At 41.2% G+C, this 19,808-nt stretch overlaps 2 protein-coding genes across 2 annotated transcripts; one reads left to right on the forward strand and one right to left on the reverse strand.

The window, feature by feature from the left end:
* On the forward strand, nucleotides 1-12,138 carry CCT2 (chaperonin containing TCP1 subunit 2). Its single transcript, XM_027893269.1, has 16 exons — nucleotides 1-94; nucleotides 897-971; nucleotides 1,442-1,507; nucleotides 1,606-1,717; nucleotides 2,580-2,656; nucleotides 3,670-3,782; nucleotides 4,336-4,538; nucleotides 4,741-4,841; nucleotides 4,920-5,047; nucleotides 7,015-7,118; nucleotides 8,215-8,334; nucleotides 8,907-9,035; nucleotides 9,117-9,220; nucleotides 10,240-10,339; nucleotides 11,021-11,162; nucleotides 11,841-12,138. The coding sequence occupies exons 1-16, from the start codon at nucleotides 92-94 to the stop codon at nucleotides 11,869-11,871; spliced, it is 1,608 nt and encodes a 535-aa protein (XP_027749070.1). The 5' UTR covers nucleotides 1-91; the 3' UTR covers nucleotides 11,872-12,138.
* A 2,531-nt stretch (nucleotides 12,139-14,669) lies between these two features.
* On the reverse strand, nucleotides 14,670-15,506 carry LRRC10 (leucine rich repeat containing 10). The gene has a single exon (XM_027893271.1). The coding sequence runs from the start codon at nucleotides 15,504-15,506 to the stop codon at nucleotides 14,670-14,672; it is 837 nt and encodes a 278-aa protein (XP_027749072.1).
* Between the last annotated feature and the right edge of the window lie 4,302 nt (nucleotides 15,507-19,808).

Consider the following 19,808-nt stretch of genomic DNA (forward strand, 5'->3'; position numbering starts at 1 on the left):
TTGGCGGTGACGGCGGTTCCGCGGGGCTCGCTGGGCGGCGGCGCTGGGTCTGCGGAGGGGCGGCACGTCCGGCGGCTCCGGCACCGAAACCATGGTGAGCGGGGCGGCGGCGCCTTGGCCTGGGCAAGGTGGGGAGGGCAGGGCAGGGCAGGGCCGGGCGGGGCGGCGGCCGCGCTCCCCGCCGGCGCGCGTGGGGCCCGGAGGCCGCGCCCTTGCCCTCCCTTCCCGCGCGGTACCCGCGGGGGGCGCGGAAGGTTCTGGAGCCGGGGCGGGGCTGGGCCCCCCGGGAGCGCCACCGCTCCCACCCTTCCCCGCTCGCCTAGCAGCGTGGGGACGGGTGATCTTTTGGTGTTTGATCCTTTTGCACTGAAGGCCTTGGTGCTTTGCGAGTGCTAGTCCTTAAAGCACGTGTTCGTCACTGCTGTAATTAATTTTCGTTGAAATGCAAAACAACAAAGACAAAGGAGGATAAGGGTTCCGCCCAGATATCAAAATACTAAAGCCTTAATGTGCTCAGCTAATGTCTCTTTTCGGTTCGGCTGCTTGTGCCAGCCTCTGGGCCGGTGGGCTCTGATGGTTCGTCGGGCGGATGTCGGATGTTGGAGTGAGGTGCTGAGACCTCGGTCTCAGAGGTCCGTCCCAGCACCGAATGTGCTCTGCAGCCTCTGGGAGTAGGTTGCACTCGGTCTGGTAATCCCTTCATAAAACTGTGAGATTGCAAGACAGACTTCTAAGGTGAATTTATCTTAAATATACTTTTTATCAAAACCAAATAGGGTATAGAAGTCATTTTAATAATAAAACCATTGTTTAAGTTGTTAGTGTAAGGGATTTGTTTTTAAAATGTGTAGTTTTGTTAAAGCTAGAGGAAAATTCTTGTGTTAACTGTGTTTTAGGCATCCATTTCTCTTGCTCCAGTGAACATTTTCAAGGCAGGTGCAGATGAAGAGAAGGCAGAAACAGCTCGGTTGGTAAGTTTAATTCTTTTAAGAAACTGGTAGTACTTGAGATAATTAAGCTTTGTCTTTTCTACTGCTACAAATACTTTCCGTGTATGACGATGTGGAACTTCTGTCTCTGTCTTTCCTTATGTCTGTGAACAGAAGGGAGGAGGAGTGTTGTTTATACTGACAATCAGATAAACTTTGTTGTTCAAAAACTTAAGTAATTCGGTACTGTAGCTCAGAAGATTGGTATTTTATTGGAAGGCATTTCTTCTGGCTTTGAGGCAAGCTTTTTTGGTTTCTGTGAGAATTAAGTGTATCTGTTCTGAATATCAAAATGTAGCAGTTAAGAAACTTGGACCCAAGTCTCCATTGAAAGAAATGTGGCTGTGGAAAGGTTGCATTAAATGTTCTCTTGAAAGCTATGGGATAGCGTGTACTTCTTGTGTGAGAGTAGAAATAAATTGTTTCCTAAGGTATATTTCTTTTCATTTCAGTCATCCTTTGTTGGTGCCATTGCCATCGGTGACCTAGTCAAGAGCACTCTGGGGCCTAAAGGCATGGTAAGGCAGCTGCAAGCTCTCAGTAGTCATACCTCTTAATTGAGCTTTAATAGTTACAGTATGCTTTCAACCAGTATTCTAAATCTTACATCTTGTAGGACAAGATTCTTTTAAGTACTGGGAGAGACAGCTCTGTGACAGTTACCAACGATGGTGCAACCATCCTGAAGGCTATTGGAGTTGACAACCCAGCTGCCAAGGTTTTGGTTGGTGAGTTCTTAAAGGCATGGTATTCCTTCAGTTGTAACTTCATTGTGTAGTTTTTATTTGTTCTTAGAAAATTATTCTTGAAGTACTGTGAAAAATGGAAGGGAGGGGGAGCAGAAATCCTGAAGCAAGGGAGTGCAAGGTACTGCAAGAGTTGCAGAACTCCGCAAAAGCAAGATTAAGGTATATGCTGCTCTTCAAAACTCATCTGGGATGTTTTTGTTTTCCCTCAAACCTGGTTTGTCCCAGGAGTCAGAAGGGACAAAAGACAGCTTGTGCCCCTCTTTTTTCACTGGGAAAATTTGGAACAGGAGTCTACAGGAGAACAGAGGTTCTCTCTGGTTCTCCCTAATTTAAATCTCTCTTTATAACTCAGTGAGCATTGTACTCTGGACAGAGTTTACCTTTTTGATCAACCGTCTTTTTGTGCCAGTGGTCCAGTTCTGGTGACAAGCAGGGGCCTGAACAATTGGGTGTTAAATTTCTTAATGATTCCATGTTTACTGGGTCCCAGTTTATCAGCAGTTCATGTGGCATACTTGGTTATTATAGTTTCTGATGCTGTATGTATACCTTAGAGCTTCTGTCCAGCCATACGTCCTTTTGGTGAACATCTTTAGGACTGGGGACAGAGGGGAGTAGCTCTTGGCCACCACCAGGCTGGAACTGGAGCAGGAATTTAAAGGATGCTGAATTTGATTTGCATCTTATGTTCTTCTGGGGCTTTTTTCGACTTGCCTCTTTAAATAAATAGTAAGATTTGTTTTTCTTTTCCAAACTGGTGCAAGAGAAAAATAATTGTATCTAATACTGGTGAGCCTGTTATTTTGAATCAAAACATCAATACTGTGTCTTCCTTCTTCAGATATGTCAAAGGTTCAAGATGATGAAGTTGGTGATGGAACTACATCTGTCACGGTGTTGGCAGCTGAACTCCTGAGGGTGATGTATTACAGTTTTACAGATGTGTTTCTGTATGGCAATGTACTCCTGTGATACCGCCAGTAGGAGCTATGTTATCCTGTGTTTATGAAGAGGTCTCCCAGGGTATGGAAGGAATAGCTTGCTCTGTTGCTGTTGAATTTGATAGGGGAAGAAAACAACTCTTAGGTATTGCATTATCAATTTTTTTTATTGCTTTAGACTATTGTTCCTTATATTATTTATAAACTCTCCAATATTTTAAGTTGGTACATCTTAGAAAATTGTTTTCTGTTATTTCATCAAGCAAGTGAAACAGAGAAGCATCACTCTTGTAGGTCACTTCCTGGGTATTGCACTGGGCAGCATGCAGCACTGCTTAGTTGTGATGCTCAGTCCTCCAAAATCCTTTTCCATAACATTAATGAGAAAAAAACCCTTGTAAATTTTGTTCTTTGCACAAAACTTGAATTCATACAGTTCCTTTAAACTCTGCATGGGTTTTGTGTGTATGTAAAAGTTTACACTGCAAACTTTAAACTTGAAATTACTATCAAAAAGACTTGAGAAGTGAGTAATTCTTGTTAGCAGAGCTGTACCAGTAAGGCTAATCATCTAAAATCCAGAAACTGGGATCAAGAACATCTTAAAAATGATCCATCAGCTTGCCAAGTTCCTCAAAAAAATGAAGATAGCTTTTTTCCAACTACATTTTAAGTTGTATCTATAAATGAACAAAAAGCTGATCACGAACATGAAGTGAAAGATTACTGTTTTGAAATATGAGTCTAGTTGCTCTTCATATTGGAGTTAATTTTTTTTTTTTTAAGAATTTCTTGGTGAACCTATTCCAAGGGCAGATAATATTTGTCTAGGATGGAAAATACCTGCCAGTAAGGGAACCTCAATTTTGGTTTTGTAGCCCTCTGGCTTTTACTGCTTTTCAGAATTTTGTGATTACTTAGTAGTGTCTTTTCTAGTTAGTGTAGCTCTATCTTGGGGAGGTGAAATAATTATTCATTTCATTTAAATAGGAGGCAGAATTACTGATTGCAAGGAAGATTCATCCTCAGACTATCATTGCAGGCTGGAGAGCAGCCACAAAGGCTTCAAGAGAGGCGCTTTTGAAAGCAGCTGTGGATCATGGGTTAGTAATGTCCATTTGCTGTAACTCTTTATTAAAAACTACTCAAGATCAAAACATCAGTGAGAATTATAGACTACTGGTAAATTCTTCCCTCTCTTTAAAGTAGTATAAAGGTTGAGTTAATGAATTTTAACGGCTAAGAGAAAAATACTGCCTTTTTTTCAGGTGAATTATAGAAGCTTCATGATATTATTTAAAATACTTATGATGTGCAGGAACAAAATACAAACAAACAATAATTTGCTTCCTGGAACAAAAATCTGAGCTGTTATTTCAGACTTCATAATTGGATTTTTGAATGTGACTGTTTCCCTTGTCTGACACTCTGAGAGCACAGACTTTCTAAAGTGGAATGCAAAAGTTCTCCTAATGGAACTTGTATTTCAAATAGAAGGTTATATTGTGGGACAGTGGAGGGATTCTGTTCCTCGAAACAGAGCATGGTACATGCAGATACAGACTAGAAGTGGGCAGAGGCTCTTGGGTAATGATAGAGGCTAATGATAGTAAGGGTTTCAGACTTTCCACTTAAACTGAACTGTCTTTATTTCAGTAATGATGAAGTGAAGTTCCGCGAAGACTTGATGAACATTGCAGGAACAACTCTTTCATCAAAATTACTTACTCACCATAAGGACCACTTTGTCAAGCTAGCTGTAGAAGCTGTTCTTAGGTTGAAAGGTTCTGGTAATTTGGAGGCTATCCATGTCATTAAGAAACTTGGTGGAAGTTTGGCTGATTCCTACTTAGATGAAGGTAAGTCTTTGTATGTTGACTGTATGTGCATTTGAGAAATAAAGCTGTTAGAAGTTGCACATCTCTATGCAAATTAGGTCTAGGGAACATTGTTACATAGTTATTAAAATGAATACTAAATAGGAGGGGATTTTGTAGTAATTTAAATGAATTGTTCTCCTTTTTAAATTTGAAGTCTTACAAGACCTTTCTATTACTACAGGCTTTTTACTTGACAAGAAGATTGGTGTAAATCAGCCAAAAAGAATTGAAAATGCAAAGATTCTTATTGCAAATACTGGTATGGATACTGACAAGATAAAGGTACGTGACAGAACTACTGTTGTATAACTGTTCTTATAAATGAAATTCTGAGACTGAACTCTGTTTTCCTTGATTTAGATTTTTGGCTCTCGTGTTAGAGTGGACTCCACAGCGAAAGTGGCAGAAATAGAACAGGCAGAAAAAGAAAAAATGAAGGAGAAGGTAGAGCGTATTCTTAAACATGGGATTAACTGCTTTATTAACAGGTATGTATTTCTTGGGAAAAAGGGAGAGTTACAAAGTAGCAGTATTTTAGTATTATATGACTGTGAAGAAAATTATTTATTCCTGTGTTTGTAGTATTATGTGCTTTTGCCTAGTGTTTAATTGAGTCACCTGGCTGATGCCACTGCTATTTTCTGTGCTTCCCCTTGTGCACCATGGCCCCCCTCTTTTTGTTTGTTTTTGTTTAGTTTTGTTTGTTTTAAAGAGGAAGAACTGATAATATTTATTCAAGGAGCCATGTTTACATCCAGTTGAAGCAAAGTCATTTTTCTTATATACTAACAGATTTATTTAGTTATGAATGCCAGCAGCATTGTTGATACCCATGTGCCTCCTTCTGGGGGGAAATTGCTGCTGAAAGAGTCTGTGCTGCTCAATGCATTTAGTTCAGATTAAACCTGCTACATTTTTTTGTGCATTAAAATGCAGATATTGGAGTACTGCTCCAAGTTCAAGAGCATTTGGGATGTGTCTATGACCCTGTTCCTTTATATACATCTTTGAAAGTATGAAAGATAGCCATTTTCATATCTAGGTTACTTTTCTTTATTAGCATTGTGCTTCTCTCTTGAACTGTCACAGTGCAAATCCTCATTTTTTTAATGATGAAAAACACTTCTGCCTTTCAGTAATTCGCATTTGAGTGAAACTGCCATAGGTGCAAGCAATTTAGTACCTGCTGGTTCAGCACATCATGTAATCTACTGGGAAGCTGATCAGCTAGTACTGCACCAAAGAGTAGGAGTTGTAAGAATAGCGCTGTTTTCTACAGTAGCAAAAATCTCCACTCTGAGAGAATAGTGCATCTTCTAACTCACCTTGAAAATTTGTGTTAAACGTCTGTAAGAATGATGAATCTCATAGTTCCTCCATCTTCGTCTTCACATGTGCTGTATAGGCAAAATGAGCACTCTGTCCAGTGAACATAGTATAGATACAGAGTCGTATCTGTCGGGAGTCCTGTTTTCTAATTGATGGAAGAGTCCTTTGAATTATGCAAAAAAACCCTAAATCCATAACTCCATCACTGACACAGGTAGTTGTTCTAAAGAGGCTCATGTAGTCAGACTAGGGGTATTGCAGTTAGATTGATGCTTAACTTTCAGATTTATTCCTGGGTAAAATTGACTTCTGCTTACAGGCATGTAGATCGACTTCTTATACTGTAAAGGTTAGCCAGGTAAATTGTGCTGAGGAGATGCTTGACAAAGGTCAAGGTCATGCAGATCCAGAGTAGGAAGAATCTTCTCTGTGTATACCCAGCAGCACCAGTTGTCTCTTTTGAAGATAGATTAGAAACGTCTTTTTTTTTTTTTTTTTTTGATGGAGATGGCTTCTCTGCAACACTCAATCTCTGATTTGGAAGGGAAAAATAATTTGGCAAAGTGCTCCTGAATGGTCATTGATCATTCAGCTTTAGGTGACTTTATTCTAGAGAGAGTAGTACACATATTAATAAGGGAACATGTGCTCTTCTCTGGTCTATTTGTGTACAAGACTGGCCATTTATTAATCCTATAGAGTTGTATTCTATTTGGGTTTTTGATGGGTGAAGGAATTAAAGATGTTACTTCACACGTTCTAGTACACCCTGCTAGAATAGGCAGTTAAGTGCCCAGCAGGCACTTAGGATCAAAGGACTTAGAACTTCAAGCATATGGCTACCTGTGCTTAGTGTGATAGTGTTTCTTCAGGGGAAGAGTATTTCAAAAAGTATCATAGTTTGAATTAATTTTTGGGGGTTTAGCTTTGTATATTTTCCTGTCACTGTGTTTGCTTCTGTGTGGTGTAACTTTCTGTGTGTTGCAGGTGCCCCATACATTGACTACTTTTGTAGCTTTCAGAAATCTGCCCCATGTCCGTGCTTCTGAGAATCCTGTGTCCTTGTTACTCTGGTATTTTAGAAGGCTTGTTCTGTGTGTAACAGAGAAATGTGTTTTAATTGCAGGCAGTTGATCTACAACTACCCTGAGCAACTCTTTGGAGCTGCTGGTGTCATGGCTATTGAACATGCAGACTTTGCTGGTGTAGAACGTCTGGCTCTTGTCACAGGTGTGTAGGGTATCTTGTGTGAAACTTGGAGGGGCATGTTATTTGTTTGATCTTTAGTAAACATTAAACATACTTAAACATACTTTTTTTCCCTTCGGCATCTGTGAATAAAGGATCATAATGCTAACTGTGAGATATAATTTAGCAAGTTAGTGTCAGTTATTAATTTTCTTTCCTATTTTAAAAATATTTTCAGTTAAGTCCCTGCTTTATAAGCTGTTGAAATGTTTGTTTTCTAGGGAAAAGATGAAACTTAGCAATAGAAAGAATAAGATGATGACTCCACAAATTAGCACTAGTTTTTGATTCGATAATGCCATCTTGTTCAGAATGACTGCCTTTTTTATTGTAATGATAGAGAAGACTAAAGGGTCACCCTTTGCTAAAAATGTGGGCCTGAGTCATCAACTTGAAGTGGATCTCAAATGACAGGAACAGCCTGGATATTTTGAGTGGTGGAATAAGTGAGCATGCATTGGGAATGCATACATGTAAATAGTTTTTTAATAGGAAGATTAAAGTACTAGAACAGTAATCTGTTCAGAGACATTTTGGTCTTTGTAGTACCCTTTTTGCTTACAATAGGGCAGTTTACAAGTTGTGCACAACACTGCAGCTACAGCATGGCATGAGATTCAGGAGAGTGGTGGCCACTGGTTCTCAGCCATCATCAGGCAGGGAAAATGAATACTGTCACAAACTCGAGTTTTAAAGCATGAGAAACTCAGTTTAGTATTTTCTAAGTACTTCATCAGTGAATATATGAAACCTTGAAAAATACTGACTTTTTAATTCTAGCAAAGATGAACATTTTGTGTCTTATCCAGAAAGAACTCAGAAGCATTGTAGTCCTTGTGATGTGATACAAAACATTGGTGTTTTGAGGATTTATCAGCATTGGTTGAAGGTTTCTGGTCCCATATGCTGACATGAGAAAGTCTAGGCTTATTGGTATTGTTAATTTAAATTTATTTGGGGGCAGTTATGAAGATGTTTTTTTCAAGATTTTTTTCAACCCTGCCCCCCTTGGTTAGATCTTGTTTGAACAGATACTTTCACTGTGAGCTCTGATTTCTGTATGGCCTTACATTTGTAGGTGGTGAAATTGCGTCAACTTTTGATCACCCTGAGCTAGTAAAACTAGGAAGCTGCAAGCTTATTGAAGAAGTCATGATTGGAGAAGATAAACTCATTCATTTCTCTGGAGTAGCAATGGGTAAGTGTTTAATCACTAATGGCATGTTGTAACCTTTGTGTTAACTCTCTGCTAACACTATTCAGTTACCAGTGGAGTATAGGAGTTTGTAATAATTCATGTAACCATTTTTATTAAAGCCTTGCTCTCTAGTAACAATTCTGTAAAGACATATGTTCATAGTTGAAATTGTGTGTGTTTAGTGTTATGTAAGTGAACATAACCATTTGTAAGGATGGGAACCAGGACTTCTGCTTTGGGAAGTTGAATTGACAAGAAAAGTAATAACATGTCATACTTGAAGAACTTGAGAGCTTGTTCTAGTGAATGCCAATACTGTAACTTTTCACGGAGTTGTTTTCAGGCAATATGAATTTTCTATTAAATAAGATGATGTGGAACAAAATCAATAGCGTAGTGTACATAATTTGATTCTATCTGTGAAATGTCATCATGATTTCTTTTTCCCAAGAGATTAAGTGCTATAAAACTTGACTACAGTGATAGCAAAACCTTTACAAATGCTTTGTGATTGCTTCTTTTTGTGTCTTCAGTTTCTTTTTTTTAAATCTTTTTGCATTTGTGCTTTCTAGGTGAAGCTTGCACCATAGTTTTGCGTGGAGCAACACAGCAGATTCTCGATGAAGCAGAGAGGTCTTTGCACGATGCTCTCTGTGTTCTTGCCCAGACTGTGAAGGACACTCGAACTGTGTATGGTGGAGGTGAATATCACATTCTTTGTACTTTGTACATGATACTCATGTTCATCAGATATGTAACATCTGTGTGTCTTCAATGAATAGGTTGTTCAGAGATGCTGATGGCTAATGCTGTTGCAGAACTTGCTGTCAGAACACCTGGCAAAGAGTCTGTTGCAATGGAGTCCTTTGCTAAGGCTTTACGAATGGTAAGTTTTTTTTTAATCAGATTACTGGATTAAGAGACAAAGTTTCACAAAATTTACTAATTTATGACATCAGATAGTTGCTTTACTTTAAAAATTTTGCTTGTTAGAAGTAAAAACGTGACGTTCAGCAACACGTCTTGGATGAACAAAGGGGGGAAAGTTGTTTTCTGTCTTAGAGAAAAAGCACTGGTATGTTAATAATTCTGTGTGTTACAGAACTGTGAATGTTCATTTGATGATAGCCTTTCTGTAATTGGTTTTTGCTCCTCTTACCTGCAAACTAAAAGTGCTGCAGAAATAGCACATAAAAACCTCATCTTATTTAGTTGATATCTGATTCAGAAAAGAGCAACTCTTCTGTTCCATGAGTTATTTGGGTGTATTCATACTCTAGAAGCTTCTAGGCTTGCATTAGAGATTGCATCTTAATAGGAAATAAGAGTGTCACAAGAAACGTTTATAGAATTGTGCTATTTGAGAAAAAATTGCCTTCCTGTAATTTAAATTAGGGAAAACCTTTCTTAGGAAATGAAAGACTATAGGAAAACATGTCTGCCAAGAAAATAACATTCAAGAGCATAGTAACACTTGACATTACTACTTCAGTCAGCATGTGCAAGTTTGCACTACTGTCACTGCAACAGTGAACAGAACCATCAGGTGGTTAATGCTTATCAGCAGGCTTATGTTCTTAAAATGAAAGTATTTCTCCATTTGTAGTCTGACTTGATGAAAGACAAGATTAATTTTTTTTTTCCCCAAATAAAATGAACTAATATGCTAACGTGCTTCTGTCTTCTCTGCTACTTTCCTTAGAGCAGGGTCTTAAACAAAATCCTTGGAAAGGTAGTTTGGTTTTTTTCTTTCCCATCTTCTAATCACTGCAATAGATCATCTGTCATGTTTTTGAAGCCTCTTCTTGAAATTCAGTTGTAAACTACTAATGTCAAAGTATGTTTTGTGTTTACTAGGGATCAGTCCCTGTGTTAATTAAAAACAACCTGTGTTTATCCTCCTAGATCCCAACAATAATAGCTGATAATGCTGGCTATGACAGTGCCGATTTGGTTGCTCAGCTCAGAGCTGCTCACAGTGAAGGGAAGACTACTTATGGACTGGGTAAGGGGCCTAATATTACTTCTGTGATTGAATTGCTGTGTGGCAGGCTGATCAGGCTCACTAAAGTTGATTACATATCTGTCACATACTCAGCCAGAACTGAGTAGGTTGATTTCCGTTTGCTTCGCACAGACCTTAGGCTTACAGTGCTACATTTCTTTATCATTCTACCAGGCTTTTGGCAGTAGAGTGAAAACCTTTGTTTTTGAAGTGGAGGGTTTCCACTGAAAAACATTTTCCTTACTTATGTTAAGTCTAGTTAGATGAAGCTTAAAAAGAAAAGCATTGTTTCAAAACCAACCAGCCGAAAAAAACAGCAGAACCAAACGCATCCTCCTCCCTGCTCCCTCCCCCTCCACCCACTCCAAAAAGAAAACAACAACCACCACAAAGTTGTGGAGAAGAAGTTAATATACCTTGTGAAATAGTGCTGAGACTCCTATTGGGATTTACTCTCCTCTTTGCAGAGGATGCAGTTTTCATTGTTAATTTTTTGTATGTAATTGCAACATTAGGCTTAAATCAGGAGCCTTAAGGTGAAAGACTTTATTTCATACTTCCTTTACTATCAGTGTGGTTTGTTTGAGCAGGTAAGTTACTATGCTCTCACCTTCTTGTAATTTCCTTAAAAAAACACCAAGTTAAGAAAAAAAGCCCAACCTTTTAATGTGTTTCTTCCAGATATGAAAGAGGGTGTCATTGGAGACATGGCAGCTCTGGGAGTAACAGAAAGTTTCCAAGTCAAGAGACAAGTTTTGCTGAGCGCAGCTGAAGCAGCAGAAATGATTCTTCGTGTAGATGACATCATCAAAGCAGCACCAAGGTATGATCTGAGCGTGTGAACAGTCAGTTACAGTGGTACAGAGTAACCTCCTTCTGTGGAAGACTAACAATGCAGAAAAAACATGTTCTAAAAACGCTTTATTTGAAATGAAACCTGACATCTTACATGCTAATGTTCATATTTGATGATTTTATTGCTTTAGTAGTATGACCAGGCCTTCAGAGCCATCATTGAGCATATATTGGTGTGCCTGAGTAATGCCTGAATAATCTTAGGTCACCAGCTACTCCTGTCATAAAAAGAACTGAAACATCTGCAAAACTGGCTGACCAAAATGTCATGTCTCATGCTGCTTGATTCTTTTTTCTTTTGGTAAGAATTGTAATGGAATGCCCGGCTGCTTCTGAGCTGGAATCTGCAGCTAAAGCAAAAACATGTTTGTTCAAAAGTTTGGGAAGAGTTACTGCTCTTGGGCAGGTTATCTATCCCTTGTGCGCCTGCTACCAGGTAGTTTGCACTGCTCATTGAATCACAGGTTTTTTTGCCTGGTCACAGGTGGTGTGTTAGCTTTGAGGTGATAACTGCCTTTTGTGCTGTGAGATAAAGCTGGCACTGAACACAAAATACCAGCTAAAGATTAAAAATAAGGATGGGTGGGGAGGGGCTGGTGTACATCAACATGGGTGGGAATTTTCTGATTTTTCTTTTTCTCCCCAGAAAACGTGTCCCAGACCATCGCCCATGTTAAATTTTCTTTGGTACCTGAGGATGTGTGGACCAGATCTCACCTAGAATTTTTTTTTTTTAATGATGTAGTTTTTGTGAGGTTATGGAACAGAAGCTTGAGACAAGCAGATCTTCTTCAATGGCACTGTCTTCAGTTGGTTTTAACTTACTGGAACTTACTCATGTTGTGGGGAAGAATTCCTTTTCAAGTAAAACAGGGGTTTTATACAACCCTATTCCTTCTGTTCCTCTCCAGGTTCCACTTAAAATACACAGAAATAAAAAAAAATAAAAAAAAAAAATTCTGATCACTGAAGTTGTGTTTCTTTATGTAAAACCAGGAAGGGCAGTTCCATTTGGACAGCTGCAGTGCACATCCTCAGTCCTCAGACACTTCAGACAGTGACCAGGCCCTTGTGACTTGCTGGTTTGGGTTGACCTTATGCATTTAGTTAAGTGGTGTATTCCAGTCCTGGCTGCATAGATTTTGAGTTGGGATCCTTGAAACAGGCTCTGAAATTAGATGCTATCTTTTTCTCGTGATCTTGGAGTATGACTCTTTTTTTATATAGTGAAAGAAAGAGAAAAAGCTGAAGAGGAACCTTAGTCGATGCTCAGAACTTCAACTACGTGATTTTACTGCTTTTTACACCGCAGATTTTATGTAGATAGGAGTTCTGCTGAGGGGAGTTGAGAGGAAGATGCAGTTTGAGAGAGCAACATTCTGCATGAACAATGTAAGTGTTTAACTATGAAGTGCTGGGCTCTGGACAACTTTACAAATGTACGACAGAGGGCAGTTAGCGGAAAATGTTTCAGGCTGCATTGCATTCACTTCACACAGACATACACACCCCCCACCCCTTTCATGTCTGCTGTAGCCTGTCTTTATATTTTATTTCCTATTCTAATGGTTGCTGCTAAGGCAGAGGTGTTTCTTAATTGGACTGCTTTCTTAATCTCAGGTCATAAGGAAGCCTGTGATTCCTGCAGCAGTCTGTACATGGATTTGTGGTGACTGTAAGCACAGGCAAGTGGAGGCCCTGTCTCTCTGGAAGCCCACACCAGGCATTGTGACTCTTCTGGCCCTCGTGCATGTAGTGCAGCACCTGGCAAAGACCAGGGCAAGTCCCCCAAAGCAGAAACATTAATTTGAAATAAGGAATTTTAAGGAACATTTTTTTCCCTTCGGTTTCCTAAAGGGAATGGAATCTACTTACAGAATGCTCCCCTGAACTCTCAACACAGACTCTCTTCAGCTCTCCAGAAGTGACAATAATCTCTGGAGAGAGTTGTGTGAAACACAGACCAGTGACAAGCCAGTGAAAGCACTTTCTCCCCCTCCCCTCAGATAAATACAGTACTGTGTCAGTTCTGTAGGAAATAAAACATTGACTTTCGATGTTAAAAAAGCTCCAAACTCTTCTGCTTTCCTTTTGTAGGAAGGAATTGTTGAAGAGAATTCTGTTAATTCCAAAGAAGGATAGTTTAACTTTGTAAGCTGCTAGTATACTTTATTTAATTTGACTAGTAGCACACTACATGGGTGCCAGCCAAATCCACACTTGGACTTTATTTTGCAAGACAGCAAGTGCTAGCAGAGTCTGTATATCTCCAAATAATTTTTCAGGCATGCAGATGACATTAAGCAGTTACAAACTGGCATGGAATCAAACCTTTTCTTGAAAGTCAACTGCCCCTTCTGCAGGCTGCACTGGTGAGGCAGTTCAACTTGAAGAGAGCACCACCAAGGACTCTCCACCCTTGAACAGAAGCCATTTTTCACTAAATTCAATGGAATCAAAAGTTTAAAATGTCATTTTGAGCCAGATTTCTGTGTTACTAGATTAAAGCAAAGTTTCCTTTCAACAAAAGTTAGTTCAGTGCAATTTGAATGCAATCTAAACTGGTCAGAGTTTCAACCTGGAGAAATACCTGGCTGAAATCAGCTGAGTAAAGTTTGCCTCAGCTTCAGATTACGTGCTGGCCTATAGTGGCAGGCTCCCAGCCCTGGGTTTTATTCATGCAAGTTTACCTTTGCTGCTGTTGTGGTTTTGCCACTTTAGTCGAGCTTTGATTTCCTTCTTTGCTACTGCACGAGAACTCGTCCTGTACAGCTGCCCTTGCAGGCAGCATTGTCAGTAACAAAAACCAGCAGAAAAGCCACTAGAGCTTTCCACACCATCATCTGAAATGCTGCTTGGCAGTAACAAAGTAAAGTTGCAGATTTTGCAGAAAGAAGGCAGCAGTGGTAAGAGGAGACTCTCTGTTATGTAGGTGCTGTTTCTTTGATAGCGCAGCCAGGGCTTCACTGTCGCTTCCCGTGTGGCAGGCATGGGAACCTTCAAACTGTTGCTGCATTTCAGATAAGTCATTTGAGACAAATGCTGTGCATTGCTTTAGAGCTGTGCCTCTCAGCAGTGATCACCTTGAGCAGTGGCTTCCAGCTGAGCTCGGACACCTCGGTAAGGTGAAAGCGAGAAGATCGAGCCCACGGGTGAAGAGCAGCAAGTCCATACATGCACTGTGCAATCCACCCGTGGAAAATATCTAAACTAAGTCTTCATCTCTACTGTGAACTCAGTGGTCCTGTCATGGGAGGAGTGGGAAAGGGAGGAAGAAATCTGCTCTAGGGGTGCTGTGCGAAAGGGCATGTCTGTACAAGAGTTTTGCTGTCACACAGCTCCCAGTCGCTGCAACTGCCCCTGAAGACAAACCAGGCAGTGGGGTGGTGCCTGGACAGCAGCACGCAAGGAAGAGGTAGAGGTCAGGCAGTGGTGTGAGTGCGCTGCCACGTTCACCAGAATGGGAAGTTGAGCATCAGCAGGGCTCGGCTTCTGGCTTGGTCTTTGCGGCAGGAGGTAACAAGGGTTTCTCGTCAAGCGTGATATCTATCACTGCCCCGGACCGCTTGCGGGGCTCAGGAGTCTCCTCTGACCACCTCCCCACCCTGTGCACTCCTTTGGCCACTTTGGGGGCGTTGCTGCAAGGGTTGTGGTCATAGATCACCAGCTTCAGGCCAGGAAGGTGAGCTAGGCTGGGGAAGAACCGGATGGAATTGCGATCCACGTCAATCACCTCCAGAAACGGCATGTTCAGGAGCACAGGAGGAAAATCGGAGAGCAGGTTGCCTGACAGCCAAATGGTGCGCAGCTCTTGCAGGCACTGCAGCTGGGGAGGGAGTGTGCGCAGCGCGTTGGAGCCGGCGTGCAGGGTCTTCAGCAGGCTGAGCTCACACACCACCTCGGGCAGGTACTGCAGGCAGTTGGACTCAATCCAGAGGGTCTTGAGGTTCTGCAGGAACCGGAGCTCGAGGGGCAGGCTGCAGAGCTTGTTGTTGCCCAGGTAGAGAATGCACAGCTGCTTCAGTGTGCACACGACGAGGGGCAGCGCTTTGAAGTTGTTGAAGTCCAGTGCCAAGATCTGCAGGTTTTGCAGCTGCTCCAGCTCGGGGGGCAGATGGTTCAGGTTGTTATCGCTCAGGTACAGCTTAACCAGTTCCCGAAAAGAGCAAATGTGCAGAGGCAGCCGCCTCAGCTGTCTGCCACTCAGATCCACCATTTTATCCACTGGCATCTCTTCTAGGTCTTCTAGGAGATACTTCTGGCACTTGTTGGAGGGTACAAAAGCAACTATGGCTTTCAGACTGTTGCCCATCCCGGGATTTTATTTTGGGATGGCCGGGACTGCAAGGGACAGGTGCCCACCTTGATCTTCTCCTGCTGTGCACTGGCCTGCCGGTAACTCTGTCTTCCCAATATAAGGCTCTGTTTACAGGGCACCAGCCGTTAATCTCAAGAGCTCTGAAATGTTTCTGATAACCGAATGAGTGTTTGGTGACGGGGGATATTGACAGGGCGACTTAAAGCACAGGTCTCCCTCTCTTACCCACACTCCCACTCACTGCCCCCAAAAACATTCCTTCTTGCCTCTTCTTGCACACTGTGAATATTCTCTGGTTTTGCCCCAAACAGTCACCCCGATGCCCCGGCTCCTTCCTCTTGCTCTCGCTGTGTGACCAGTAAGGGCAGTGGGGTTTGGCTTGGCAAAGTAAATTCCACAGAAGGCCAAATTTTTAAACTCGAATGTTTAACTTTTATGAAACTTTCAGCAGAAATGTCAGACATAATCAAATTGTTTAAAATACCAGTCAATATCTGACTGACTTTCCAGACAAGTGGCACTTTTAGGGACGGATTTAGCAAGGTGCCAAACACATAATTTCAGAGTGTAACTTGCCACCCAGTAGTTATCTTAAAGCTTTAACACAGATACTTGGCAAACTGCTATCTTGAACTGTTCTATTTATGTTCCTAATTTAATGGTATTTACTATAGGCTCTGGCACTCCTGACTGTGTAGGGCCTTTCTCATTACATTGTGTTTTACTTCTTGTCTCAATCCCCATTTAATGTGCTATCACAAACTGCCAAGGCTGTTCTCCATTCACCTTCCAACTGTGCTGCTGCAGTTCCCATGTCTGTACCTAAACCTGTCAAGAAACTCTCATGGGTTCAATTCCATCAAGATTCTCACTTACTATGAGCAAGATAAATCTGATGTTAAAAAGTTATGTGACACTGTAAACTCTTCTCCTTCTCTCATCAAGACCCATTTTGCTGTTCAGATCAGGAGTACCTCTGATTTCTAGGAGGAGCATTCCTATGTGTAGGAACCTCTACATGGTTTGACTTCTTGAGCTGCTGCTCTTTTAGGCTTTCTTGGGGATTCATGTGTGTCCCTGCCCAAGGCAGGGGGGGTTGGAACTACATGATCTCTAAGATTCCTTCCAACCCAAACCATTCTATGATCGTCCTACCTGTCTGTTGGCCGTGGCTGTACCATGAACTTTGCATGGGAGAAAATTTTCTTCAGTCTGCAGTTGTTTTCTGGGCATTAGTGCTACACTGCCAAAATCTGTGACTGCTGAAAGCCATGCACTCTTGGAAAAACAAAAGGCAGAGCAAACAGAAGATTGAGAAAAAAGCAATATCAAACAGTTAAGGTGGCCTGTGGTCAAATCTATCTACTATCACTTGTTTTCAAATGTAAATTCAGTCTTGGCTATCAATTGGATATAGGCTGTAGGATGTTTACTAGCCTTTTCCCTGCAAGATGAGTGGCTGTGCCATGCAGCAGTGATGCTATGAAATGTATGGAGGGCTTCCCTCCGCGAGGAGAACAAGAGGGAGAGCATCTGGGAACCACTATTGCAGAAGGACGGAGAAAAATGAGTGCTGAGACCTGAGTGCCATAAAATAGGCATGGATGGAAAAGCTGGGCAGAGTATCAAGCCTGGAGAACAAAGATAATGTCACATTCATCTCTGGTGGTGCTGTGGAAGAGAGGTGCTGAAAATTCCCTCTCTGGTGACAGAAGGCAGGACATGCTGTGCATGGCATCCCAGCAGCAACAGGCCAGTTCACACTGAACAAACATCTCCAACCAGCCACTTCTTTACTCATTTAACATCACGTGCCCTGTCAGAGGACCACTGTGGGAAATGTGTCATTTCTGGATTTTGCAGGGCATCCTTTTCCAAGCAGTTACACTGGAATGCGACCTGACATTTAAGAAAATATTCTCATTCAGTGCGTTGTTGTATTTGTTTTCATTTATAAACATGTGTGGCACCTTCTAAAGGCAAGTGTCTCTCCTCCTAAGGCACTGTAGTCTACAGCTGTGGAAAACCAAATGCAGTTGGCAGAAATAATAATGAATTTATATCCACGATGAGGACATGTCCCTTAGACAAATCTTTTCAGATAACCTGCTAATCAGAGCAACATGAAAGTGTAGGTATGAATATATTAATACTATGGTGTAGGCATATTTTTCTCAATAATCCATATGTAGACAAATAAATTCACAATGTACTTTATAGACAGAGATGGGGATATACTTTTTCTAGTTGAGTTATTTCTGCTTAATGGAACTTTTCATTTGCAGATAACTGTTTCTTAGGGATCCTCTGGATTGTAGTTTAATCATTATTCCAGCTTATCAAAAAAAAAAGTCATGATGACCTTTTGTTGCTGTATTTTGTACCTCTGTTAGCTAAATGAATGTCTGCTTGGAACATACTGTGAAATCAGAGAATTTGGGAAAGAATAACCTTCGTGTGTGCATTAATAAAGGGCTACATTTGCAGTAAACTGAACAATCATGTTCTTTCTGAGAATCAAGGACTCAGTGGAGGCTCCAAGGCAAAGGCAGTCCCCTCAGTAGACCCAGGTGGTGTTTTGAAAGCCATTTCATGTCTTCAAAGTTATCATGATACCCTCCAAGATGAACATTAATGACTTCCCAGAAGCATTTCTGGCATTTGAGGAAAAATTCCAGTGATAAAGGCATTCAGCACAGACATTGTCATACTCTTGTCAAAGTGGCATTGCCCTACCCTGGGGCTTGCTGTGCATCGAGTGGCAGTGGAGGCTCCTTGGAAAGTGCCTGTGGTTTCAGGAAGTTGACAAATGGCTACATCTTTGCTCAGCAGTCTCATTTCCAGCACCCAGCTCCTGCAGCTCAGTGGCTGGGATGACTGTGGGACAGTGATTGTTCACTGATAACTTGTGTAAAACCCCTGAGTCCAGAAGAAATGGGGAACATTACTCAGCGCTAGATAATTGAACAAAAAGTCACAATAAAATAGAAATCAATATGCATTTTTGAGATTCTATTATTTTTTGAAACAAAATATGATAATAGAGGTGCTGGTGCTTTTTCAGATCCGAAGTTCTGCACACAGCTGTGTGATGACACCTTTGCTGACTTTGTTTAGCCCTTGCAATTTTGGAGGCACATTAGAAAAAGCAAACCATGTATTTCAAAATCCAGGGCAGTAATGAATACAGCTCTAAACTTACTGATTTTAGGGTTCTTATGCCTGTTTTCAATCAGTCTGACATAACAAGGGAAGAGATTAAAAGGAACAATTTTTAATAATTTCTTTAGTATAGTCTTATAATGGTTTGCTTTGCATTTCTTTAAAGTCTGTGACAGGCATTTAGACCCTGTCTTTTCTCACAAACACCATGTGTTCAGGTTTTTCTGCTGTTTTTTCTTGACTGGAACATTGTTGCTAGAGCAGATGATGACTCCTCCCTCCTGCATATCCTTGATGATCCCTCTTTGCTCTGTGCTGTGGCACATCTGCTCTCTTTTGGGAGGATTACCTAATCCCACTTCACCTTCACATGGTGAGCAGTTTATTTTAAATAAATGTTGTATTGCAGGGGAAAGAATGTTGTTGGTCTTCTCCCAGCCTTCTACCATACCTTATACTTTGAACAAAAATGGTTGATTATCCAAATTTGACTTTAACATATACTAGGCTGCAATATGCTGTTGCTTATTGCACTTTCTTGTGCAGAGGAAAGATTCAAAAAGTCTCAAAAGTAAATTGCAGACTCAGCACTGAGCTTCCTCCCAGGCAGCTAATAGGTTTGGGGCTGTACTCTGGCAGATCAGAGTCTCTTTCTGACACCATTATTTTTTTGAAGGCTTGACTTGAACCCAAGTCTCAGGCAGGGATGGGAGCCACTAACCTCAAGAAACACTCAGGAAAATAAATCCAAGTGAGCCCTTCCAAATGTCTTGCTGAAAGGTGTGCAAAACTTCTAGCTGTTTGTTACTATATGTTTCAGGTTGTCATGTTTTTTACTTTGAAGACTCATTTTCTGTGGTCACATTTATGTTTAGACTGGAGTTCTCCCAAAAATAGGGAATTAAACATCAGCTGTTAGGCAGTGACTTGTCACAAATCCATCAAATGTCTGTCTGCTCAGCCCTGCTGAAATGTCTCTGTGCAAAAGAGAAATGGTTATATGCTGAGTCCTCTTTCTCCCTGTTGAACACTTCTGAGGGATTTCTCACTAAAGCAGGCTTGAAAAGCGTGCAGTCCTTGGACCAACTCCTCTTTCCCATGCTAACAGGAGCCAAGCTCATCCCATGTGTCATA

Source organism: Empidonax traillii, unplaced genomic scaffold (genome assembly GCF_003031625.1).
Source record: "Empidonax traillii isolate 1590-97213 ecotype Southwest subspecies unplaced genomic scaffold, ASM303162v1 scaffold385:size1130455, whole genome shotgun sequence".
Lineage (NCBI taxonomy): Eukaryota > Metazoa > Chordata > Aves > Passeriformes > Tyrannidae > Empidonax > Empidonax traillii.

What these genes read in the sequence shown, in the direction of transcription:
- CCT2 (XM_027893269.1), top strand. An exon ending in TGGCAGCTGAACTCCTGAGG is followed by an intron (nt 2,657 to 3,669) that starts GTGATGTATTAC and finishes TCATTTAAATAG; the next exon opens with GAGGCAGAATTACTGATTGC. An exon ending in GAAGACTACTTATGGACTGG is followed by an intron (nt 10,340 to 11,020) that starts GTAAGGGGCCTA and finishes TGTTTCTTCCAG; the next exon opens with ATATGAAAGAGGGTGTCATT.
- LRRC10 (XM_027893271.1), bottom strand. Translation starts at nt 15,506, where the DNA reads ATGGGCAACAGTCTGAAAGCCATAGTTGCTTTTGTACCCTCCAACAAG.